Source organism: Mesoplodon bidens, assembly GCF_964165515.1.
Source record: "Mesoplodon bidens genome assembly, chromosome: 7".
NCBI classification, from domain to species: Eukaryota; Metazoa; Chordata; class Mammalia; order Artiodactyla; family Ziphiidae; genus Mesoplodon; species Mesoplodon bidens.
Window position 1 is genome coordinate 50,539,429 of NC_138164.1, and position 27,840 is coordinate 50,567,268.

The 27,840-nt window shown below is 42.1% G+C and overlaps 1 protein-coding gene across 1 annotated transcript in view; it reads right to left on the minus strand.

The window, feature by feature from the left end:
• SPON1 (spondin 1) overlaps positions 1-27,840 on the minus strand; it is a gene marked incomplete at its 3' end in the record, with an annotated part of 287,249 nt that overhangs the window by 252,544 nt on the left and 6,865 nt on the right. Inside the window, exon 2 of the mRNA XM_081240471.1 lies at positions 14,903-15,009. Coding sequence (XP_081096597.1) covers positions 14,903-15,009 — 107 coding nt within the window. The remainder of the gene's footprint in view (positions 1-14,902; positions 15,010-27,840) is intronic.

Sequence of the window (27,840 nt, forward strand, 5' to 3'; positions counted from 1 at the left end):
AATGGGCAAAGAAGATGTGGCACATATATACAATGGAATATTACTCAGCCATAAAAAGAAATGAAATTGAGCTATTTGTAGTGAGGTGGATGGACCTAGAGTCTGTCATACAGAGTGAAGTAAGTCAGAAAGAGAAAGACAAATACTGTATGCTGACACATATATATGGAATTTAAGAAAAAAAAAATGTCATGAAGAACATAGGGGTAAGACAGGAATAAAGACACAGACCTACTAGAGAATGGACTTGAGGATATGGGGAGGGGGAAGGGTAAACTGTGACAAAGTGAAAGAGCAGCATGGACATATATACACTACCAAACGTAAGGTAGATAGCTAGTGGGAAGCAGCCGCATAGCACAGGGAGATCAGCTCGGTGCTTTGTGACTGCCTGGAGGGGTGGGATAGGGAGGGTGGGAGGGAGACGCAAAAGGGAGGGGATATGGGAACATATGTATATGTATAACTGATTAAATTTGTTATAAAGCAAAAAATAAAAAAAAATTAAAAAAAAAATTAAAAAAAAAAAAAAGACTACATCCTCTTTCAAAGGTTCCCTTTGATCCAAACTCTTCCCTCTTCCTCTGGTACCTTGATCTAGCAACTGATGATGATGATGATGACGACGACAGTGGTAGTTATAATGGCTAGCATTTATTGATCATTCAGTATTAGCCAGCTACTGACTTTGATAAGTCTTTTTTATTTATTATTTCATCCGATCTTCAAATACTTCTACTTCTTTCTCTCTTTCGTATTACCATTCATTATATGTATGCTACACCTTTGATTATTACCCCAGAGTTCTTGGATATTCTGTTCTGGTTTATTTCATTCTTTTTTTCCTCTTTGCATTTCAGTTTGCAAAGTCTCTACTGAGAAATCTTCAAGCTCACTGATTCTTTCCTTGACAATGTCCAATGTACTGGTGAGCTCATCAAAGGCATTCTTCATGGCTGTTACAATATTTTTTTATTTCTAGCATTTCCTTTTGATTCTTTCTTAGAATTTCAAACTCTTTGCTTACATTACAATCTGTTCTTGCATGTTGTCCACTTTTAAAAATTAGAGTCCTTAGCATATTAATTATAGTTATTTAAATCCAGTCTGGTAATTCTGAAATCTATCATATCCAAGTCTGGTTCTGATGTTTGCTTTGTCTCTTTAGGCTGTGTTTTTTCTTGCCTTTTAGCATGCCTTGTAAGTTTTTGTTGAAAGCCAGACATAATCCATAGGATAATAGGAACTGAGGCAAATAAGCCTTTAGTGTGAGGTGTTATGTTCATCTGGCTATGTATGGGTTAGCCTGTGCATTTAATGTTTGCTGTAGTATGGGTGTCAGAGGCTTCAGTCTCCTCCAGTGTCGTGACTTTTGTCTCCCCTATTATCTTTGGTTTTGTCTAGAAACTCCTTCATAAATAGAGTTTATGCCTTGAAGCTCTCTTGGTTATAATCCACTGCTATTATACTAAAGCTCTGTTAATGTGATGGTCAAGTATTGGGAAGGGGAAGCAGTCTAGAATCCTATGATTAAATCTCAGGGTTTTTTTTCTTTTTTTAAAATCAGGTCATCGTCTCTGGGCCAGGACCTTTAGAAGAGTTTCTTGGCCTTTTTTTTTTTTTACTCCCTTTATGCGAGACAAGAATGCTAGAGGGGGCTGGAGCTGGCAAATTCCCTTCCCCCGGGTCAGGTAAGGCTCTGGTAGTTTCCCTTGAGGGAAGATCTTTGTTAAGGAGAATGCTCTGGATATATTTCAAAATGGTTACTTTCCCCCTCCCTCTGCCTACAACAGGGGAGGATTTTTCTCTGATCTTCACTGTGAGAACCTGGTAGGGATCCTGGAGGTAAAATTCACAAACATGTAGTGATCCCCTGACATTGGGCTCCTAAGGAGTTTGACTATGAAGCTAGTCCACGCTCAGCCTGTAGCTGTTCATCAATTACTGTGTAAGTATTCTGATCAGTTACTGTCTGCAGTAGTTTCTGCTCCTGATAAGCTGTGATTCTCAGTGTTCCCTGTCTCTCCAGTTTGGGGGTGAGGAAGGGCAGTTTGCCTTGTGACCTCAACTCACTGATGGATCTAATTAGAGTTGTTGATTTTCAATTTTTCAGCTTTTTTCTTGTGAGGACAGGAGCGGTGATTTCTAAGTTCTTAACATGTCATAGCAGAAACTAGCAATCCTGATCTAATCGTTACAAATCTTTGAATTAGTATTATTCCAAATTGATAGGCAAGGTTAAATTAAGTGGCCCAAGCTTATGCAGTCAGTGAGAAGTGGAGTGACTATGTTGCCACTAAAATGATATAAATTATACTGGGATTCAGGCAACGTCCTATACTAGGATCCAGAAAGACAGCTGCACAAGTACAGGTTGCTTTGGAAACAGGCCAGGAGGTGTGGGTGAGCATGCATCCTCATATGGGCACATGTGAGGAAGCCCTGGGATGTCAGCTGACTTTGGGAAGGAAAGGAGTGCAGGGTGTGGGCCAGAATCCTTGTCTTTACAATGTAGAGTCAGTATCATTTCATTGTCAAAAAGAACAACGGGTTTTAGGGCTGAATTCAAAAAGGCACTGCTATCTATTAATTGCCTACTATGTGCCAGACACCATGATAGTGCTGAACAGACACAGTGCTGAACAAAGCAATGTCCCTACTCTTGTGGAGTTGACATTGCAGTGAGGGAAAATAGCTAACACACCAGCAAGCACATACCAACCATGTCAGGTGGTGATCAGTCAGAAGAAGAAAACTAAACAGGGTAAATGGGATTAAGAGTTATGGGGGTATTGTTTTATAAAATATGGTCAGAAACGGACTCTTTGACAAAAGAGACCTCTGAGGAGGAACCTGAAAGAAGTGAGGTAGTGTGGGATTTAATGGATATCTGGGGGAAGAGCATCCTGGGCAGAGGGAAGAGGAAATACACAGTCCTTGAAGCATGCATTGATGGCTTAGCTGAGGATACAGGCCCATTCAGTCTGCAGAGACATAGGCTGTGAGGACAGTAATTACCTATGTTGGATAAAAGATGCCAAATTTGAAGAATCTTGAAATGTTGAAGAGGTCTTGATTACAAGAAGGTAATTGCACAAGAATGGGATTTGCAAGTTGGGGTTTAGTGACCACATGGTAGACGGATGGGAACTTTTTCCAGCCAACACCTTAGCCTCCCCAAAATGAAGGACAAGGGGACAATATCGGATATCAGCTGGGGGTCAATGGGAGGGACAGTTTTGGGTCCAAGGGGAAAAACCAAGACCAAGTAACTTGACAAAGGTTACACATTCTCTCTAAAAGTAAGCTCTGAGCTAGGCTTCTACTCAAATTCCTACTTGATCAGCTGTGATAAATAGTGATATAACAATATATGCCAAGAGCCAAAAAACTATTTGATATAGAAACCTGGGACTCTGACCCATGGAAATGATCTAAAATCTAGAAACACAAGGTCCATAAGGGCGAGGGTTTTTGTCTGTTTTGTCGCAGCTATATACTCACAGCCTAGAATATGCCTTGTACATAATAGGCTTTGTAAATATTTGTTGAAAATAAGTAAATGAATGAAAAGGTTTTCTTCATAAAAATTATTTATAATATTTAACAGATTTACCTAAATATGCTACAACAGGCTATTGTTTAAGTAAACTTGATCCATTTGCTCTTTGGATTTAACTATTTTAAGAAGCATACAGATGGCTTACAAGTTTGTAAAACCAGTTAAGATCTATCCTATAAGGTAGTTAGATCTGGAATAAAGGCTCATCATTCTCATTCTAAAGATGAGGGGATTGCAAGGCCACACAGTGGCTTATTGACATTTTTAAGCTACTTAATACATACATGATAAAATTGCTTTGGGAGCAGTAAACATTATATATTGTCTGCTAAACAATTCCGTCATGTATTTGCAAATGACTTCCAGAGCTTTAGAAAAATAGAGGTGGAAACAATGCTAGTTCCCATACAAGAAAGCATGAGACCAACTAATGCCAGCAAGCAAGGGGGTAGGGCCAGAAATTCCAGCAGCAGTCATCCACCAATTTGGAAAACATTTATCAACAGGCCAGTGCCAAGCCTTCGTGAGGCCGTGGGAATACAGAGATGGCTGTAGCCCAGATTCCTGCCTCTTTGCAGAACCTTGGAGGCAAATAGGGTTTTAACATATCAGGGCTACATGGTGTGTGAAGAACTAGAATAAAGGGATGTACCAAGTGTCTGAGAGCTCAGAGGTGGGGTAGGGGGGCACAGATTCTAAACAGGATGAAAGTAAGACATGAGTATCAGGAAACACAGAGGACATGGCATGTGAAGTGCTGTGAGATGATAAACCTGGTATGATCCCTGGAATGACCCAGAAAGGATTTTAGGGGACCAAGTAGTCAATTTATGTCTGTCTCTCCCAAACATCTGTCCCTGGAGCTACAAGAGATGCTCAATAGAGAAAATGGTACAGACTGCAGATGTTTTAATCCTTGCTCACTGCCATTTACTGGTTCTGTGCCTTTTGTCACATTTCTAATTCGCTCAGTGTTACCTTGCCTGTAACATGGAGACGACAATAGTGCCCACCTCATGGGATGGGTCTGAGACTGATGGGAAATTAATACATTTATTTATTCTTGTGACGAATATTTACTGAGCACCTGCCGGTGGCAGATACTGCACCCAACACTGGTTGTGCAGTGGTGAAAGAGACAGACAGTCCCTGTTCTTGTGAAACTTACAGCCTGGAGTGAGAGAATGAAAATAAATGAAGTAACTAGACCCGTTAGTACCTGAAGGTGACAGTCGTGGTTTCCTCTATCTGCTCATTCCCTGAGGTGTAGAAACCTTGTCAAGGTACAATTTGAATCCCATTTTCGGTGAAGCTGTTGTGTGGAGTAGGTCACAAAGCCAGTCACTGAGCCCAGCCAAACAGCTAGCACCCACGTGGGACAGAATTTTGTTTTTATTTACTGGGTATCATGTATCCACTGACATTTTTCACTTTATGTTATAGCCTCCCAATCATATTACAGTGAAGATAGAAAGAATTGAAGAAGTCTATCTCTCTCCTCATGTGGTAGAGGCAGACAGACAGCTGGTGAGTTATACCTAAGATGAGATGTCTGCCACATCTACAGAGGGATGGAGTTTGTGATTCACTGGACACAGAAAGGTAAAAAGGGCTCTAGGCTGCTGACTCAGAAGGAGGAGACATTGATTATGTCCAGGCACTGTGCTGGGCATTTTACATAAATTATCTCATCTGATACTCCAAACAATCTTTATCATGCCTATTTTATAGATGCAAGAACTAAGGTTCAGAGAAATTAAGTGACTTCTTCACCCATTTGGTAGAGGCAGAATTTGAGCTCGCGTCTGCAAACTCCAAAACCCATGTTTTTCTCCAGACACCCACTGTACATTCTAAATAGAAAAGCGAAGCTAGAATTGTAAGAATAATGAGATACATGATCCTTTTGGAGGAGGAAGATCAGCCTAAAAATAGCGATGCTTTTTACTGTTATAATAAACTGTGTGACCACCACAGATACTGTCAAATTCTAAATGGCCACCTCTAGAAAGAGAGGAGCTAATATACACATATACCTGTGTGTGTTGTGTGTACACACTTAAAATCTAGAAGGAAATATACCCCAATGCTAATAATGATTATCTCTAGATTATAAGATGACTAATTTTATCTCTTCTTTATCCTCTGTATTTACCATTTTCTGTATTTTCCATCACAAAACAAGGGTGTGCTCTGTTGAGAGGAATGATGCTCAAGTCCTGATTAGGCATCTGATCCCCAGACTCAGCGCTTGCCGGCTTGGAAGGAAACTACTTATTGTCCTTTCTGGTATCAGGCAACAGGGACCAGGGCTATGGCAGCCTGAGGACAGACATCCAGCCCAGGCACTCACATGCCACACTGCTTCTCATTTCAAATGATAAGCAGCAATTTTAAATGATTTTAAACATCAATTACAAAAAGAAAACTAAGTGTTGAAGAAGAGGTCTTGATATTGATTTTTAAATATGTCCTTTTGATGGTTGCTTTAGGATCACAGCTCACAGAGGCATTTTACACCGAGTGAGTTCCTGAAGGGAAGGGGCCAGCATAGCATGTCATCCATCCCCTGGTTCATTCATTTGTTCGTTCATTCATTCATTCATTCGAGAACACGTTTACTGTGCCTTCACTGGTCTCTATGCACTTGTCAAAGTAGATACAATGAAACACTAAAATAGAGCAAGTTTTAAAATAGAGAAAAGATTGCTCTGTCATAGCATTTAGGTCTTTACCTAAATGCCATTTTTCTTGGCAACTCACCATAACCACCATTTTAAATTGCATCTATCCATCCCAGTTGCTTTATTTTTCCCATTACCCCTATTACCTACCACATGCATATTTTACTTACGTTGTATATTGTCTCTAATTCCCTTATACTAAATTATAAGCTCTAAATGTGTATTAAGTTCTGCATTTGGTTAGGTGCTTTTCCACTTGAAACTAGTTGAGGGCAGAAATGAAATATTGATCACTACAACCAAAGATTATGTATTTTAAATGTAACAAATGTCTATTACTTATTTTTTCTCATATTAATTTTCTAAAACAAAATTTATTGTTGGAAAGTAATAAACATGAAACATGGTTTAAACTTCAAAAAAAAATAGAGGAAAGAGTACAGTGGTTTTCACACAAACCCTTTATCTTCACCCCTTGTCCACCTGTAAACTTTAAAACACCCAAAAGACAACTCAAAAGTTATTGTCTCAAAGAGACAGAAGACACAGAGATGGCCAACAGGCACATGACAAGATGCTCAACATCTCTAATTATTAGAGAAATGAAAATGAAAACTGCAGTGAGGTATCACCTCACACCAGGCAGAATGGCCATCATGAAAAAGTCTACAAATAATAAATGCTGGAGAGGGTCTGGAGAAAAGGGAACCTTCCTACACTGTTGGTGGGAAAGTAAATTGCTGCAGTCACTATGGAGAACAGTATGCAGGTTCCTTAAAAAACTAAAATAGAGTTACCATATGATACAGTGATCCCACTCCTGGGCACATATCCAGAGAAAACTCTAATTCCAAAAGATACATGCACCCCAATGCTCATAGCAGCACTTTTTACAATAGCCAAGACATGGAAGCAAACTAAGTGTCCATCAACAGATGAATGGATAAAGAAGATGTGGGGTGCGTGTGTGTGTGTGTGTGTGTGTATGTATATATATATATATGTATATATATATATATATACACATACACAATGAAATATTACTCAGCCATAAAAAAGAATAAAATAATGCCATTTGCAGCAACATGGATGGACCTAGAGATTATCATACTAAGTGAAGTAAGCCAGACAGAAAAAGACAAATATCATATGATATCACTTATATGTTGAATCTAAAAAAATGATACAAGTGAACTTATTTACAAAACAGAAACAGACTCACAGACATAGAAAACAAACTTATGGTTACCAAAGGGGAAGTGGGGGGAGGGATAAATTAGGAGTTTGGAATTAATAGATACACACTACTATATATAAACTAGATTAAAAACAAGGACCTACTGTATAGCACAGGGAACTATATTCAATATCTTGTAATAACCTATAATGGAAAAGAATCTGAAAAGGAATATATATATATCTGAATCACTTTGTTGTACACCTGAAACTAACACAGCACTGTAAATCAACTATGCTTCAATTTAAAAAAAGTTATCATCTCTATAAATATCCTTTCTCTTCTCCCAGATCAGCTCCCACTCCTCACTTCCTACAAATGATTGCTTTCTTATTTGCACACATGCAGCAATTATAACACTTAGTATGCTGCAATAGAGTTCTTTCTATACAAGTCTCTTTATGTCACAGGTAGGAAATGATCGCATTTGGAGTAAACAGACAAGACCACTCCAATACCCAAGGAAATAAATATCTAGGCTCTCCTATAATCCATTTTGTACTCCACAAGTACACCTAGCGTGCCAGGGTTGCGAAGTTCTACTGTACATCTTGACCTCCTAATTAGCACCATGGACCAGGCCTTAATTATTCATCTTGGTATGCTCAGAGCCTAGTATGTTGCCTTTCACATAGCTGGTAATTAGTGCTTTTATTAGATCATTCCAACTAATATTTATTGAGTGTCCACCATGTACCAGGCACAGTGCTAGTTGATAGAAATACACTAGTGAACAAAATAGGTACAGTTATGCCCTACAATTTGGTGTGGCAGAGCAATATTAAACAAATAATCCTACAAGCAAGTATATAAGTTGTAATAACCACCCTTAAGGAAAAGTAGGGTGCTATAAATGATATGGAAATATTTGAATAAACAAATAAATGAATGAACGAAAGCACTGTATGTTTTATATGGTAATATCCATTCACTAGAAAGGTGTACTCTACAGGAAAAGAAAGAGAATATTATGGGCTCTCTCAGGACGGATTAAGAATCCCATAAGACAATCTATGTGTTCATGCACCTATGATGCATACTGGGACCTCATTTGTGTTTTTTGGTCCTATCTCATGAATGACTCATTCTGAACTTACTTACAGGCAACTAAAAATCCTCAGATTCTTTTGTTGTTGTTTGTTTGTTTAACGTGCTGCCATAAATCCAAACCGCTCTTCTTGTACAGGTGCAATAGGTTATTTGGATCTAAGCAGGTAACTTTCTGTGTTCTTCCATTAGCTTTCATCTTGCTAGATTTGATCTATCAGTTTGACCTGCCCAAATCCTGTCATGCCCAGCCCTGATATGGAAATATATGTTTCCCTTCATATCAGTGGGTGTGGCTACTCTGATGGAATGTCCATATTCAGGTTGTTGAAAAGAGTGCTGAGTGAAAATTTGGGGGAGGGCTGGGGGGCGGAAATCACCTTTGAAACACATATCAAAAATGTAAAAATGTCCATATCCTTTGCATTTGTAATTACACTTCTGGGAATCTCTTCTAGCAAACTAATACCAAATAAGGAAAAAAACTTTATGCAAGAAACTTTTACTCCATTATTTATAGTAGTGAATAGTAGATTGAAAAATTCTAATATCTTACAAGGGTCACGATTAGCTTAGGTGAGTGTAAAAAGAGGAAGTTTTCCTATAAAGTAAGAGAGAATTCCTAAGAACAGGCTTGCAATAGTTTATTTTTAGAAAAGTGTGTTGAAAACTCATTTAGCATCTCACGTGGCTCAGAACTCATTAGGAGCTAATAAATATTTATTGTTAGTGAAGAGATAATGGAAATAGTTTATAAACAGGTGATTAAGAATATGGAATAATTAGTTATTAAAAGACACTTGTTTGCATGGTATTGATAAGGAATCTTAGGCAAACATTCCTCTTTATAATGAACCTTTCTTCCTTTGATTGGCAGACTATTCCCTAAACTAGTTGATGCATGTAGCCCTTAAATTAAAAATAAAATAAAGTGATAGTGTTATAAACTAGCAGCTTGAATTTTAGTACAAGTACTGTGCTTAAAATTCTGTCAAACTGGAGGGCCTACTCTGTGAGGTGCACAGGGCAAGGTGCTGGGAATATAGCAGCAAACAAGACAGGCAAAAATCCCTGCCCCGTGGAGCTTACAGTTTAGTGGAAGGGGGGAGCTGACGCTCAAGTCAACAAGTAAAATAGATAGCACGTCAGATGGCAATAAAGGCAATGGAAAAAAATTAAGTGGTGGAGAGGGATAGGGAATTCAGCTCAGGGATAGAAGGTGGGGAATGAAGTTTCAAATAGGGTGATGGGGCACGCGCCCTGGGAAAGGGACTTTTGAGCAGAGACCTGAAGGAGGAGGGAGAAAGAGCTGGGCAGTTGGCTGGGCCACGAGCATTCCTGGGAGCAACTCGTTCTGAGCAATACAATTTTAAAGGATTGGTGGATTACTTCTGTACAGGCAGTCCAGCTGCTGCATTCCTTGTCACTTTCAATTAACCATGAGTACACCCTGCTAGCTCATCAGACTTCCGTGTCTCTCCCTTCTGGCAGCTGGGGACAGATACCCTAGTCTGTGCCAAAGCTGCCACGCTGGACCCGCAGCTGGAAGCAGAGAAGGCAGCCCCACCCCTTTCTCCTGGGCCTCTGCCGGGGTGGTGAGAGCTGTAACCCTTACCCTCCCAGTCCCAAGCAGCCCCAGTCCCTTCCCACTGAGTCTAAAGGGGCATTAAAGTTTGCTTTAAAGTTTCTTTTGTACCTGGTGAGTCTGTGCTCTCTGAGTAAGGGCTCTCATTTAGAAGCAAAATCACCCGCTCTCAGAGTTACTTTTAGAATTAAGAATGTAATCTTCCACCAGATTTAAAGGGTATTAGAATTTTGTTGTTGATGTCAAGTCCTCAAGGCTGTCATATTTGGAGTGAGGGTGTTAACAAAGAAGTATATCTAGGGGCTTCCCTGGTGGCGCAGTGGTTGAGAATCTGCCTGCCACTGCAGGGGAGCCGGGTTCGAGCCCTGGTCTGGAAAGATCCCACATGCTGTGGAGCAACTAGGCCCGTGAGCCACCAACTACTGAGCCTGCGCGTCTGGAGCCTGTGTCCCGCAACAAGGGAGGCTGTGACAGTGAAAGGCCCACACACCGCGATGAAGATTGGCCCCCGCTTGCCGCAACTAGAGAAAGCCCTTGCACAGAAACAAAGACCCAACACAGCCAAAAATAAATAAATAATAAATAAATGAAAAAAAAAAAAAAAAAAAAAAAACAACTAGCTTGGCTATTAAAAAAAAAAAAAAAAAGACTTTATAAAAAAAAAAAAAAAAAAAAAAGAAGTATATCTAAATATTTGTTAATTGCCATGCATATATTTTTAAAATTTCATCAGTATTTGTAGCTTCTGATCATCTGCTCATGTTCCAACTGATGACTTGCTGACTTTTTGCCATCCCTGTTGATATAAGGCACAGTTACAAGGAGGATGCTGTAAGCTCCTTGAGGGCAGGACTATGTCTGTTTTTCTCAGACTTTGGAGATACTGGGCACCCAAGTGAAGTGTGCATTTAATGCACAGGGCAGGGCAGGGGTGGGGAGATGAGTGTGAGAAAATCACTGGCACAGAGTCCCTTCCCTCCCATTCCCCCCACACTCCACCTCCATGGATGTTGGATTACTCTGGGCAATTTACTTAGCCCCTTGGAGACTCAGTTTCATCATCTGGAAAATGGGTATAACAATCCTGACTTCCCAGGGTTGCTATGAGAACTAAGTAGGATAACGAATATAAAGCTCTTGACCTAGAGACTACTACCATAAAAAAGTCATAATACACACTCATTTTTTCACTTAACATGTACATATTGAGAGGCAGTATACATGGTTGGGAGCAGGGATCTGGAGCCAGACTGCCCACGTTTGAGTCCCAGCTTTATTGCTTAGAGCTGAATGGTCTTAAGAAAGTTACTGAATTGCTCTGTGCCACAATTTCCTCATCTGTGAAAAACAGAACAATAATGCTTATCTCATGGTGTTACTCTGAGGATTAAATCAGTTAAAAAATGTAAACCACTTAGAACAGTATGTGGCATACAAGCATTATTATTGTATGCTAGGCATTTTTCATGTATGTTTCCCACTTTGATCCCTCTAGGGCTTAAACAACAGATATGTTGATGTGATGGTGGAGAAGTTCGTGTTGGATGGGCTGGATCCACGTCTCATGTCAACACTGGTTCTCTAACTCGAGTGGGCATTGGATTTACCCTGAGGGCTTGCTGAAACACAGGTTGTGGGACCCCCACCCTCAAAGCTTCTGATTCAGAAGGTCTGGGTGAGGCTTGAGATTTTCTGTTTCAAACAAGTTCCCAGGGCTTCCCTGGTGGCACAGTGGTTGAGAGTCCACCTGCCGATGCAGGGGACACGGGTTTGCGCCCCGTCTGGGAAGATTCCACATGCCGCGGAGCGGCTGGGCCTGTGAGCCATGGCCGCTGAGCCTGCGCGACCAGAGCCTGTGCTCCGCAACGGGAGAGGCCACAGCGTTGGGAGGCCCGCGTACCGCAAAAAAAAAAAACAAGTTCCCAGATGGTGCTGATGCTGCTGGTCCAGAGACCACACTCTGAGAACCACTGTGATGTAACAAGAAAGGATGTCAGAAGCTCTAAGAGAAGAAGGAAGGATGGATGCATAACGAGATAGGAGTTCTGGAACAATCCCAAATAGGACTGAGTTATGGGCACTAGTAGAAAGAATAATTTGTTCATTTATTCATTCAACAAACATTTACCTACTGCCCACTGTGAGCAGGGCCCTGTATTCACCAACTGGTTGCAAGGACCAAGATTTAGCCAAGCAGAGACAACAGCAAGCTGGAGAGGACTATCAGTTTACTGAATTAAAACGGCATCAAAGAAAGAAGCCATGTCCCCACTGGCCTAACTCAGGCATCATTTTGTGTGTGTGTGTTTATCAGAATATACATAAAATTTACCATTTTAACCATTTTTAAGTGTACAGTTCATGGCATTAAGTACATTCATATGTTGAACAGGCATCACCACCGCCTATCTCCAGAACTTTTTTCATCTTCCCAAACTGAAACTCCGCATCTGTTCAATAATTCCCTATTTCCCCCTGCCCCACATCCCCTGTACTTTCTGTCTCTATGAATTTGACGGCATAGCTCATATAAGTGACATCAGACAATATTTGTCATTTTGTGCTTACTTACTTCACTTAGCATAATGTCTTCAAGGGTCACCCATGTGATAACATGTGTCAGAATTTCCTTCCTTCTTAAAGGTGAATAATATTCCACTGTATGTATACATCACATTTTGTTTATCCATTCATCCATCAGTAGACATTTGGGTTGTTTCTGCCTTTCAGCTCTTGTAAATAATGCTGCTATGAACACGGCTGTACACTATCTGTTCAAGTCCCTCCTTTCAACTCTTCTGCGTATATACATCTAAGCATCATTTTAAAGCAGATAAATTTTGTTTGGGTGAATATTAAGATCACATTTCCCATCTCCCACCCCCCACTTTTCTCTTCTTAGAACTTTATCCCTCCTGACACTCAGGTACCCAGATCTCTCAGCTGCCCCAACCTTATAAATCATTCACACCTCCAGGTAAATTAGAACAACAAGAACAAGAGGAATATATTTTAGTGCTTTATGGGCTGAATGTATGCATGAATCTTCCTTTCCCTATAATGACAATCTTGCTGATGCACTGTCCAAACACACCTGGCCAGGAGCTTGTTCTGTACTATGGGGAAGACATTTAGTCACTGGAATCAGGCACCTGAGAGAGAACACCTTACTATTTACTATTAAATCACTTTAGGTAAGTGATTTAATCTCTCTAGCTTCAATTTCCTGATCTATAAAATAGGGATAATAGTTCCTATCTACTTGGTTGCTGTGAGAATCAAACTAAGATAAGGTAAACTAATTAAATTAAGATAAACCAAGATAAGGTAAAGCACTTAACCGAGTGCCTGGCATATGGTAAGTACCCAACAAATATTGGTTGTATCTGGGTAACTCCTTCAGATACACGCCAAGGAAGTTCCTGACATCTAGGTCCATAGAAGGACATTACAATGAGCATGGAATTAACAGTTCCACTAGGCCAGAAGTCCAGAATCTTAAACGCTGGACATTTTTTTAATTTATTTTTTTTATTTTTTGTGGTACGCGGGCCTCTCACTGTTGTGGCCTCTCCCGTTGCGGAGCACAGGCTCCAGACGCACAGGCTCAGCAGCCATGGCTCACAGGCCTAGCCAAACCGTGGCATGTGGGATCTTCCCGGACCGGAGCACAAACCCATGTCCCCTGCATTGGCAGGTGGACTCTCAACCACTGCGCCACCAGGGAAGCCCTGGACATTTTTTTTTAATCACATGATTCAAAATTACAACCTGCCCACAAGGGGTTAAAGATATCTTTGGATGGGGAAGATATCTTGGGTGCTCTGTGGAACCCACAAATTGTACCAGAATCCCCAGCAGCCAGCCATGGGTGTAAGTATTCTTCCTGAGTTTTTTTTTTTTCTTCTGAGTTTTCAAATGCCAGATAAAAATGGATTCCAGAACAATGGAAATTTGAGATGAGAAATGGTTACAGCAGATTTGGCCGCGCCTCCTCCTAGGATCGCCCCAGTCATTTTGGGACATGTTCTGACAACTTGCTGGCCTCTTTCTAAACCTCTGAGAGGGGGTGATGTTCCTGCCACTTCCCCTGGAAGAATATTCCACGGTGAAATATGACTCACTGGCAGGGTCCTTGTCTTTGAGATTCCCTTTCTTCTCCTGACCCACTTTCGTCTTGCTGTGCCCTTTTGTACAAAGTCAAACGAGGCCTCCCCTGGAAGAGGCTGCTCTGCAAGGACTGACAGTTAAAGACCATTACCACCTCTTCAACTCGGCCCCGTTCATTTAGCCAAGCAAAGCATGTTTAGTTCTTTTAATCTTCCCTCATAAATCAATCTCTTCGTTCCCTTAATAGTCCTTCTCCTGTGCTTTGAACTCCCTCCAGTCTGGCCAGCCTAAGCTCTTGTTCCGTTTACACTTGAAAATTGCCAGTCAATTGAGAAATGGCTGCACAGGAAAAACATCCGTGCCTCGGCAGGGTTCTGGGAGCTCCCACCACACTGGACTGTCTGCTGCCCAAGGTACTGTGAGCCCCAGAAGAGCCCTGCCTGGTGGCCGAGCCCCAAGGCCTTAAGGTAGACGCGAGGCATTTGCTGCCTACTCCCTTATAGGTCTTTCCATGGACCTGGTCCACCCCGCCAATGGTCAAGGATATTGCATGAGAAGCCCCCTCAGATACCTGCCCCATTCCTTACCCTCAGCCTCCTCGATCCGGCCCACCTTTCACTTGGCATCTACCTACTAGAGCGACAGGGGTCCCTGGAAAAGTCCAGAAGGGGTCTTACCTGGAAGGTCCCGGCATGGTCTTCCTCCTTATCACCCTCTCTGTTCTCTTTGAGGGCGATCAATGTGAATCCTCTGAAGTAAGAGGGAGGCGCAGCTGAAAGTGTCACTGCAGAGACAGAAGAAAGCAGATGATAAGCATAAGAATCAGCTGCCTTCCATTCGTCAAACGGATAAACATTGAGTTCCCCATTAACATCCCAGACCTGTGGGTAGCAGGGGCAGCTGTCAGTGGGAAAGTCTTATTCTGTAGAGTAGTGAAATTTCACTCCCTCCACCTAGCCCCCTCTCACATTTCAGAACCTGCTAAACGTCTGAACTACCATCTCACTTGGGAATTATTTTTGCTGTGGCCTCGCCTGTTGCGGAGCACAGGCTCCGGACACGCAGGTCCAGCGGCCATGGCTCAAGGGCCCAGCCGCTCCGCGGCATGTGGGATCTTCCCGGACCGCGGCACGAACCCGTGTCCCCTGCATCGGCAGGCAGACTCTCAACCACTGTGCCACCAGGGAAGCCCTCACTTAGGAATTCTTGAATCAACCAAGGCTGAGGTGTGCTCTCTCTCAGTAACCACAATTTGACAAAAATAGTCCCTGGTCAGCAACTCTAGTCTTGACAGTTATCTAATGTTACACTTCCATAGATCAGCCCAAGAGAGATCCAGCTGCTTGCAGCACAAACTCCTGTAGGATGTGGCAAAACACATTTCCTATTTCTTGTGGGTACTCAGCTAGAACACATTCCCAGCCTCCCTTGCAGTTTGGTCTGCTGGTGCCCCAGTCCTACTAGTAGAAAGTGTGAACAGACATGATGCATGCCACTTCCTGCCTGGCCCATCCAGACTTTCTACATGATTCTCCATTCTTCCTCTCCCATCTCTGCCTGCTGAATGCAGGAGATCCAGCAGAGGACTCTGATGCCCCAGGAGAAGGATGGTAGAGCCACAAGATGTAAGGAACCTGGGTTTCTGAATAACCACACAGATAATCACTCATGGACCAGAAACATCCATATTATACTTGGCATAAACTGGAAATAAACTTATATTGTGGGGGATTGTTTGTTACAGCAGTTGGAATTATGAACCTACTTTAAACTCTTCCTTCCCACATTGACCCAGAGAACTAGGTATTCATTGAAACCTAGCTCAGGGATCTTAGCAATGATGTTTGCCCCTCCCTTTGTATCTACAATCTCCCGAGATGGAAATCCTTTATTGCAATTTTTGCACTGGATTGCAATTCTATTTTTACCACCCTTCTCCACTGGACTGTGAGTTAATGCTGGAGAGGAACTGGGTTTTCATTTGCTTTGTATCCGTATCACCTAGCACAGAGCCTGGCATCTAAGAGATGCTCCATTCAACTTCTTGAAATTGATGGAAATTGAGGTCTAAATTACTGCCTACATTAAAATGCTAAGATTCTTTAAACATAAAATTATAGACTAATAGTGCTATCCTAAGAATCCTCCATTCCAAGCCCTCTAATTTCACAGATAGGACACAAAGACACAGAAATGTCAACAGACACGCTGAAGGTAGTAAGACCACCCAGAGGTGGGCTTTGGGTCTGGCCCCCTCCCCAGTTTAACACTCTACTCATTGCTCTACATACTGAGTATAAATAGGAATATCTATAGTGTGTGTATTCCGTAAGCATTGACTAAGTTTTCAAAATTTAAAAATCAATTCATTGAACCTATAGTATTTATGTGATTCTGATAAGCAACCCCCTTTTGAGGAGGGGCATTTAGTCTTCTAGTTTCAGTCCTGAAAAGGAAACATTCCAAAAGTCCAAAAATTAAAACCACCATCTAGGAAAGTTCAGCAATGGTCCGTGAGCCACCAACACAATGACATCTCAGAGAAGCACTTGGAGACACAAAGACTGCACGTCTCATGCTGTGGTTGGTCAGTTCATCCCACAAAAGTGAAGGTGCATTCTGATAGGTGGCTACTGATGTCTATAAAAGGTCAGATGGAAAGTAAGGAAGAAAGGATGAGAAAAAAGCACACAAAGAAGTAAAGAAGAGTAAGAAAGGTGGTTGCACAGCAGTGGCAGGCAGAAAATGATGCTTATGATGTCAGGAGAAAGAACTGAGATCTCTGAGGGATAGACAGACAGCCCCACAGCCATCTGAGGTTATCTAGGGTGGGGTGGGAGGGCTTTCAAGGCTATTCTACACAATTCTGGAGGAAGGGGAGCAGAGAACAAGAAGCAGACAGTAAGGGTGCTCTGGCCAGATCACCTCAAATTCCTCTGTACCATTGTAATGTGACCCTGGTGCTGATGTGCCTTTGCTTCCAGAGGCCAGCACCTGAAACTCGGCCCTGGTCACTGGAGTCTGCTCTGCCTAATATGAAAGGCCCAGCTACCTTGCATCAGGTGATGACAATTCTGAGGGGTACCTGACACCTCGAAATGGCCCTGCAGAATCAGAGCTCACTGGGGTCATGGGCTGGCAAGGCTTCTTCCTCCTCGTCCCAGTTCCCCAATCCCTTATTGGCCTCCCCTGGGAACACTTCCTTAATAAGTCAATGGCACCCAAATCCTCACCTGAGGGTTTGTTATGGGGTTAAATTGTGTCCTCCCAAAATATATGTTAAAATCCTAACCCCAGGTTCCTGGAAATGTGACCTTATTTGGAAATAGGGTCTTTGCAGATGTAATTAGTTAAGATGAGATCATATTGGGTTAAGGTAATCCTAAGTCCAAGATGGCCAGTGTCCTTAGAAGAAGAGACATGGAGACACACAGGGAAGAATGCCAGGTGATGACAGAGGCAGAGATTGGAGTGAAGCATCTGCAGGCCAATGAACAGCAAGGATTGTCACCAGAGCCTGGGAGAGGCATGGAGGAAACTCCCTAGGAGCCTCCAGAAGGAACCAACTCTGATGACATTTTGATTTCAGATTTTTAGCCTCTAGAACTGTGAGCAAATACATTTCTGTTGTTTTAAGCCACCGGTTTGTGGTTCTATACATGGGAGCCCTAGGAAATGAATAATATCTGCTTCTGGGGAACCCAGCATAAGTCAGATAGTCAATTTCTGCTGCACAATCACTGCCTTCAGGCTACAGCTCAAACCCCATAGACTGATAGGCCCACAGACTCTGCCTTTCTGGAGAGCTTCATCAGCCACATTTCCATTCCCTGCCACACTGCATTTCAGTCCTGGGACTCGCTCACTGGCAGTTTCCTGAAAAGCCGTATCATTTCACTCTACAGTATTATTTCTTTCCATATGCTATTCATACGCTTGGAATGTTCTACCTCCTCCATTCCTAGCAAACTACTTTAGAAATCAGCTAAATTTTCACCTTTTCTGTGATGTTTCCTCTGACTTCCCCATCAAGACCTGGGTGCTTTTTTTCCCTGGACTTTGTTAAGATTAAAAATACCTATACAATGGGCCTAGTAACAGCATTTACCTCAAAGTATCAGTGTAAGACATAAATAATTAATGCACTAAAGTCCTTAAACTCATGGTTGGCAGATAATAGGCACTTATTAAATATTAGCTCTTATTATTATCAGTGATGAGATGATCACATTAAATCTTTTGTGTGTAAGTATTTGTTTACCTATTTGCGAGTCCTTCAAAGGCAAGAACCACATCTTAGCTCAGCACAGTGATTAGCACAGAGTTGATATGTAATTACATTTACTGAATTGTGTTCATGGACTGCTAGACTCAGGGTTGTAAAGATGTCAATTCTTCTCAAACTGATTTATAGATTTAGTGCAACTTACATTAAATTCACAGCACGATTTCTGTGATATTGACAAGCCGATTCTAAAATTTATGTGAAAATGCAAAGGGCCAAGAATACCTAAGGCAATCTGGAAAAAGAAGGGCAAGGTTGGATGGCTTCTATTCCCAGATATCGAGACCTATGCAGCTATAGAAATTAAGCCAGTGTACCATAACAAGGAAAGAAAAATAGGCCTGAATAGTTTGAGGTCCAGATAAAGTTCCACAAATATATGTGAACTTGATTTATCATTAAGGATATACTGCAGAGCAGTGGGGGAAAGAAGATATTTTCAATGACAACTAGGAAAACCGTGTAAAAAAGGTGAATCTTGGTCTTTGCCTCACATCTTTCACAAAATAAATTTCTCCTGGATTGTAGAGCTAAATGTGAAAAGTAAAACAATAAGGTTTTAGAAAGTAGCATAAGATAAAATACGAATGACCTTGGAGTAGGAAAGAGTTTTTAAACAGGACATAAAAAAAAATACTGACAAGAAGATGTGTAAATGGAATGGTATCAAAATTTTGCTTATCAAAAGACACTGCTAAGAAAAAGTAAGCCATGGTGTGGAAGGAGGTATTTGCAATCCATTTAACCAGAAATGGACTTTTATCCAAAATATATAAATTGACTTTTACCCAAAATATATAAAGAACTCTCTAAGACCAATAAGGAAAAGATAGAGAACCCAAAGAAAAAAAAAATAGGGAAATCACATGAACTAATACTTCACAGAAGAAGGTGCCCAAATGGCCAATAAAGATACGAAAAGGCACTGAACCTCATTTGTCAACAGGGAAATAAGAATTAAATCCACAATAAAATACTACTGCATTTCCACGAGATTGACTAACCTTAAAAGGGTTCACATTATCAAATGTTGTTAACTCCAGTTAACTCTCACACACTATTGATTAACTGAATATGAGCAATTTTCCCTGGAAAACTCTTTAGCAGCATTTACTGAAGCTGAGCTTATACATACCCTATGACCCAGTGCTGCCACCCCTAAATCAACCGAAATGCAGACATATGTGCATCAAATGACACCTATCAGATGTTCATAGTAACATTATTTGTTTCCAACTGGAAACACTCAAATGTCCATCAGCAGCCATGGATATATAAATTGTGGCCAGTCACAGAATTGAATGCCTCAGTGTAATGAAAATGAACAAATTACTGCTACTTACAACAACATGGGTAAATCTCACAAACATAATCTTGAGTGAAAGAAGACAGACACAAAAGAATACAAGAAGTATGAGGACATTTATATAAAGTTCAAAACCAGGCAAAGTAATCTATGATCCTAGAGGTCAGGTCAGTGCTTACAAGTGTGGGAAAGGGGAGGCAGTGCTGATTTGGGAGGGAACAGGGGTGCTTCTGGAGTTTGGGCCATGTTCTATTTCTTGATCTGGGTGCCAGTTGCATGAGTGTATTCAACAAGTGATAATTCACCAAGATGCATGATTTGTGAACTTTTCTGTACGTAAGCTTTGTTTTGATAAGAATATTATTAAACAATGTTTCCGAATGGTAAGTATGCATCTTTTTGTGTATCTGTGCAGAGTACCTAAAGGGCTACCCATAAACTCGGCTTCCTGGAATGATGCGTTCCTGTAAGTTCTAGAAAACTAAAGTTCTACTCGACCTTATTAAATACAACGCAGAAGATGGAGGCTCTGGGGGCTGAACTTGTGTGGTGTTTCAAGCCATCATTATCAGTGCTGATGACTGTGTTACACAGTATAATTTGAAGGAAGAGAGGAGACCCTATCTCTCTAGAGAAGCCCATTATACGACTCTCTCCTGAAAGGAACAAATGTGCAGCGTGTTCTGAGTCCCAGTAATGACTGAAGATGACTACTTGGCAATAAATAGTAGAGTCTTCTCTCTAATGACTCCTCCCAAGTGCCTCCCAAAAGAGGCCATTAAGAGACCCAGGAAATTCAAGAAAAAAGCTTACGAAGGATTAAAATAAAAATTTTAAAAGGTCCATTTGGAGCCATCCTGTGAGCACATACAGGGAACTTGTTAAAAGCAAAGATTTCAGATTAGAATCCCAGAGCCACCACTTATTAACTGTGTGACCTCTGGTGAGTTATTTGACCTCCCCATTTCCTCATTTTTTAAAAAATGAGGTTCACGATATTACCTTTCTATAGGAATGTAGAGATGACTAAATAAACATTTACCACAGTGCCTGGCACATATAAAGGATCCAAAATTGTAAAGGATGATGATGGTGGTGCTGGTGATGTTGAGGATGAAGACGGTGATCAAAATGATGATGATGATGATGCTAAAGATCATGATGCTTAGCAAGCTCATTAACAGACAATGAGTTTCAAAAAGCTGGCCCTTGGGGACAATGTTTGAACCTCCAGAGAAAAACTCTAGTAGGTGCCAATGTAGGACCACTGATGGGACTGCAGCAGAGATCACTGTCTTTGGGGATGATGGTCACAGGGCCAGGTTATGGGGAGATTTGGTTAAGTCCTTATAATGAACTGAGTATTCTTGCAGTGGCTCATACCATAGACAGTGAGCCCTGTGAGGGTCTCTCAGCCCCTCCCACCCCCACATGATATAGCTTTTCAACACGCCTTTCTTCTTCTTGAATACCTCTCACCAGTCTTAATTAAATATTTATTTGTGAATTATTTGTTAATTGCTGGTCTCCCCTAATCACTTGTAGGCTCTGTGAGAGCAGAGACCAAGTCTGTCTTGAACTACGTCTCTGGAGACACAGAGAGAAAAGACCCAGCCTCTGCCTTCTGGGAGCACACAGCCTAACAGCTGGGAGAAAAGGACACATCGGCAGATATTTTTATAACATAAAACGGGTGTTATGGAGGTATGAATGAAGTGCTCTAGGGTCCCAGAGGAGAGAACATCTGAGTCTACTGGGGGAGTTAAAGGAGACTTCAAGGAGGAGGTGGCATTTGAGCTGCAAATTGAATGAGGTATAGGAGTTTGTCCAGTGGACAAGAGGAACAATACCATCTCAGGCAGAGGGAAAAGCATGGTGGGCCAGTCTTGGCCTTGGAAACCAGAAGTAATTCTGTATTTCATTAGTTGCAAGCTGGGAGAGAAGTATAAGAGGCTAGGGGAGGAAGGTGAGAAGCGGGGAGATAGCAGGGCTTTGAAGACTTTTGGCTAAGAAGTGCAGATACCACCCTGGAGGTGATGAGGAGGCACTGAAGGGTTTGAGTTGGGGAATGTCGTATTCAGATTTGCATTTTAGGAAGATCAGGCTAGAAGCTGTGTGAATATTGGATTACAGCCTTTCCCTAAAAACCAGCTCAGTGGCAAGGGCCTCTCTGGTCTGTCTGTATGAGGACTGATGTTTCACACAGGAGCCTGACCTCCAATCTCCACCAAAGGTGGAGTTCTCCCCTGCTTATTATAGGAAAACACGAGTCCCATCTATTTCCCAAGTAACTTTCTGAGCCCTTCAAATGCTGGTTTGTCAACCATCTAACATAAACTCCAGTGCCTCTGCTATGCCTATTGCCATCACTGGATCTTGTCTAGGGCCATCACCCTCCCCACTCTACCTCTGGGTTTCAGACCCCTCCAGCCCCAGCCTCAATGAGAAGGTCCTGAACCAGATCCCAGTTCCATTACAAGGCCAGCCCCTGCCATCCACCTACTATATGTTACTGAGATGCCCAGTCTTCCCACCCCACACATCAACCACAATGAACTTGAGTTTCTGCCTTAACTTGTAACATGGGATTAGTTATAAGGACTGCTGGAGCATTACATAAGTCATGGTGGTCCCCTCCCAACTCTGCTCAACTTGTGGAACTCTGGGCAGCTGCAACTCATTTGCATACCTTACTTAGAAATTGGCAATTCAGCCCACCCAGCCAGGAGCAGGCAGGAGAAGATGCTGGTGACAGGCTGGCAGATAGGAAGGCAGGGCTAAAAGTCCAAGGGTGAGCAAGTGCATGTGGTGAGGTTGGATTATGCTGTTTGCTTGGATGACCTTCCTCAGTGAAGGCTCCCAGCATTCCCCAGAAGAGATGAAATACCTCTCATTCCAGATTAAAGATCATGCATATTTAAAGTTGTAAGGGTTGTAGCTATAGATGTACAATGGATGTAGCTAACAGACCTGCGTTCAAATTCCTCTCTGTTTTACTACGTGTTACCTCGGACTAATTAACTTCTCATTATCTCAGTTGACAATCTCCTGTAAAATGGCAGTAACAGTACTTCTATTGTTATCATAACAAGTAATGAATTAATATTTGTAATAGTAAGTATATATAAATTTGGCTAAATTAATAAAATATATTTAAAGATCAATGAGTCTCCTCTCTAAAATAGGGATCATCATTATCATTTCATGCATTTGTCATAAGGGCTAAATGAGATAAGGTATATGAAGCACATTGCAACCATTCAATAGAAGTTCATTCTTTCCCCCATGTGCTCTCTCATCATGGAATAGCTGGGAGCCAGGTGAATGGGTCCTGAGCTAACCAATATGTGGCTGGGAAGAGAAATGGATGGGAAGAATACTCCTGAGGAATTGGAGGTATGTCAGCCAAGAGAATGTATCTGGGGGAGGGTGGGAAGTTCTAAGGGACACATGCTGTCTAGGACCACCACACCTTCCCTTACACTGACCATGTGATCTTTGGGGCTGCCAATCACAGTCCCCCTTCTCCCTCCTGAAATAGCAAGTCATAGAAGTGACTGTGACCCAGATGCAGTCTATCTCCATATCGTAATGTATCCCATTCCCCTGGGTATGTCACCCAAGCTGGGCCAATCAGAATCCTTCCCTGGGATTTTTCAGCTTGGAAGTAAAGGGAGAAAGACTTTTCTTTCAGTTACAGAACTGAAAGTCTTTTCACTGAACGTTGTTGACAGCTATCTTCCCTGGCACTGGGAGAAAGTTTATCTGCATTAAGAAAAATTGTGTCAACACATAAAAACACAGCCAAGAGGTAAAGGATGGAAGGAGAGAGAGAAGGTAAAAGGAGTGAATGGAAAAGATGGAGAGGAAAGGAGAAAGGGAGAGGAAGAGAGAAAAGCGGGGGGTGGGGGTAGGGAGGGGGAGAGAGAGAGAGAGAACTTTGTTCAAGTCCCTAGAATCATTTATACCTGAAGCTGGCCAGATGCACCCGTGGGCTTTCCAAATATAGGGTTCAATAATTCTATTTTTTGCTTCAGTTAGACTTTGTTCCTGTCACTTGCAGTGGAAAGACTCCTGACTAATTTTGGAGCAAAGAGAATAATTCTGCCTAGGCTGTAAGATTCATTAGCAGGCTAAAGAAACAGTACTTGTGACTAAACTGAGGTGGCTGACCAGCAGGGTGGCAGTTAGTATTTAAGTGCCACTGAGGTAACAGAAAATTAGTTGACTTCAAAACTATTTTAATTAGATGTCAGCTTTGGAGAAAGATGTCAGAATGCTCTGTCCTAAGCCCTGACGTGCTCATCATTCTTACCAACTTCTTAGCTAAAGCCTTCTAAGGCTTGCTTGTCAAAACTGTGGATAATCCAAAATTAGATTATGTGGATAGGTCATTCAGTGACAGAATCCAGATTCATGAATGGTTGACAGCTACCATGATGGACCCAAACATGTTGGATTAAGTCTAATGGGGAATCATGTCAAAGCTTATGTCCCAGGACCAGTTTCACTAGTACAGGGAAAGGAGGGCGGCAAGCCTTCCCACCAAATCACAGGATTTTTTTGCTGGCTGCAAGCTCAGTGTGATTCCAGAGTACAACACAGCTGCCAAAACAGCGAGCACAAGACCTGGCAAGCTTAACACAAACACGGTGTCCAGAACAAGGGAGATAATCATTCCGCCATGTTCCACCCTGATCAGAGCACATCTGGAGTCCAAGGCGCAAGGGAATAAGGAAGAGTGTCCTACAAAGAATGGTTGAAGAAACAGGGCATTTTAATCAGAAGAGAAGTCACAGTACCTGTTTCTTCACAAACATCTCAAGGGCTGACATATGGCCAAGGGGAGACCTTATCTGCTGGACTCCAGAGGACAGAACCTGGAGTGATGAGCGGAAGTTACACAGGAGGCAGTCTTTGGCAGCAGAGATGCACAACAAGGTCGCCTTAGCTCAGGCTCTGCTGACCTGCGAGCGTTGTCACCTAGAGGAAGCTCACAGCTCCCTCCCCACCACTCCTCGGCCAAGGCAGGGGAATGTCACCACTGTGTTGGTTCTGAGGACATGCCACTGGCCATTGTGTTGACAGAAACAGGATAGGGCAGTGATGTGACAAAGTATGTGGGACTAGGAGGCTGGGGGTGAGGCTGGGAGACATGGGGATGGGGAAGCACATTCACAGAAAAGTGGCCACCTTTTGGCCACCTTCTCTTTGTGTCTCACCATTTTGCTTTTAAAAAAAAAAAGAAAAAGAAAAAAAGAAAGAAGGATATAGATTCCTGGAATCCAGCCCTTTGTTGGGGTGGAGCCAGTAAAGATACATACATACATATATATATATATATATATATATATATATATATATTTTTTTTTTTAACTTTCCAAGTGATTCTGACGCATAACTAGGTTTGGAAATCACACAAATGACTCCACAAAGAGCTGATTCCAGGGAAAGTCACTTTAATAACTGGTGTCTACGTTTGATGGATCAACAATCCCCTCTGCGCTATTCTCCATGTAATCAGAGTCAGTGTCTGAGGCTGGCAGCTCCTTCCCTTTGCTCTCTTGCCTGCTGTCCTTGTGCTCTTCACCTCTGAACCATCAACGATCCCACCATGCATATGACTGCCGATCTCTTCGCTTCCAACAGGCTTCACCCTGGACCCGGACCATCTACCTGCCCTCAGCCTCCAGCCAATGCCCCCAGGGCACTGAGTGAGCATCCTTTCTCTCTGCTGCCACCACATGGAGATCCTTGCCATCTGTCCCCATTCCTTGGCCTCACCTCCCTCTGGCAGAGGGAGAAATGCTTTCCCTTCCTTCCATTCATCTCCCTTAGAGGGAGATCTCACTTCTCTCTTTTAGAGGGGTTCTTGGGGTTTAAATGATACATTCACTTTTCAATAAATAATGATTTAGTGCCTGTGATGGCCACACGCTCTTTTGGGTGCTGGCGATAAAACGGCAAATAAGAAAGGCGAAGTCCTTGCTCTCATAAAGCTTGTATTCTAGCTCAAGGAGGCAGACGATAAAGATCATTTCAGAGAGTGGTTCAGGGGTATGAAGAAAATAAAACCAGGCAAAAGTAATGAGAAACATAAATTGGTGGTCAGAGAAACCTCTTTAAAGAGATAACATCCGAGCTGAGACTCAAAAGACAAAGAGTGAGCCAAAGATCTGGGGGAGAGCATTCTAGGCATGGAGAAAAGTATATACAAAGGCCCTGGGGTGGGAATGAGCTTGGTGTGTTTAGAAAATTCAAAGGTCAGGGTTGCTGCTGTGAGGAGAAGGAGAAGAAAGAAAAGGAGGAAAAGAAAATGAAGAAGGAGAAGAAGAAAAGGAGGAAGCGGGGGGAGATGAAGAGCATCAGAAGAGCTTCCTGTAGCACCTAGAATCCCCATTCAGTTCTTCCCGCCTGTCTGAGTCTGCCCACCTCCCCACACTCCCATCCCCCCGACACAATATTTTGTGCTCGCAGCCCTTCCCTGTCCTTCCCCCTCTCACCTAGTCTGTGTTTGCAAATATCTGAACCACAACTGTAGACAGGATTCAAGTTATTTCCCGTGGGTCTCCTAGACCTCAGCAAATCCGTGGATGTGAGCAGGCCCCTGTTTAAAGTGTCCCTCAACTTTTCATGGCAGTTTTGAATATTCAGTGAAAGTTAGAAGCCTGGTCTATGTAGAGCTCACAAAGGTCTTATTGTGGTGTTACCTAAATCCTTACCTTTCCTATCCTAGCCTCAACTCCAGCCCAGCCAAGACACCTAGTAAAAATGAGCTGGCTAGCCACACAGAAAGCTTTACGTGATATAGTGAGCTCTCTGACACTGTAGGTGCTCCAGAGAGGTGCATATGACAGGAACCAGACACAACTGCACACCATCAGAGAAAAAACAGAGAAAGGAAATAACACTTGAGATCATTTGGGCCACTTGCCACTGTATTCAATACATGCAAGCATGTGTGAGTGAGCATGAGCTGTGACTCTGGGTTCCCTCAGTCCATCAGATAGTATTTCGTACTTGTCATGTCAGTGTTTAAGGACTAACAAACCAATGGTTTTATCTAGTATTCAACTGAGGAAACACTGGTCTCTTCCAATGCTGGGGGGAAAAATAGAAGTGCTGGACTTATTGAGAAATGTCAGCTTGTTTCTATTCCCCACTAACAAAACTATATGCTGGGGCACATAAATAAGGCTAGATTGAATCTAGTATCCATGTGATTGTTTATGTAAAATTGCAAAGGATTTTTAAGGAATAATTTTGACTTATATGATTTTTGCTTTCCATAGTGCCTCTTGACTCCAACCCTCAAGTAATATGGGCTTCCTCTCTTGAAAAAGAATATATATATGTATATATATATATATATATATATATATATATATTCAGTTAATATGTATTAACTGAATCACTTTGCTGTATACCTGAAACTAACACAACATTGTAAATCAACTATACTTCAATTTAAAAAATTTTGATCTCAGCAAATCTAGTAAATTCCACAGCAGATTAAGAGCACTTATTTTATTTTTATTTTTGCGGTACGCAGGCCTCTCACTGTTGTGGCCTCTCCCGTTGCGGAGCACAGGCTCCAGACGCATAGGCTCAGCGGCCATGGCTCACGGGCCTAGCCGCTCCGCGGCATGTGGGATCTTCCCGGACTGGGGCACGAACCCATGTCCCCTGCATCGGCAGGCGGACTCTCAACCACTGCACCACCAGGGAAGCCCAGCGCACTTATTTTAAATTAATCTTAATAAAACAATTCATGATCAATGGGATCTGATTTGGGGGAACTTATCTATTCACTAAGAGAATGAGAATGATAGTCTTCATTAAGACTTTAAAACTAAAAAAAGATGGGACTCCTCTGTAAAATTATTTTTTTCTTTTTCATTCTCAATGTTTATCCCAGTGAGGTGTTTTTCTTTTCTCTTAATTTCTTTCTTCTCCTTCCCCTCCTTTCTCTCCTCCTCCTTCTTCCCCCTTTTTCCTTTTTCCTCTCCCTCTCTTGCATTTTC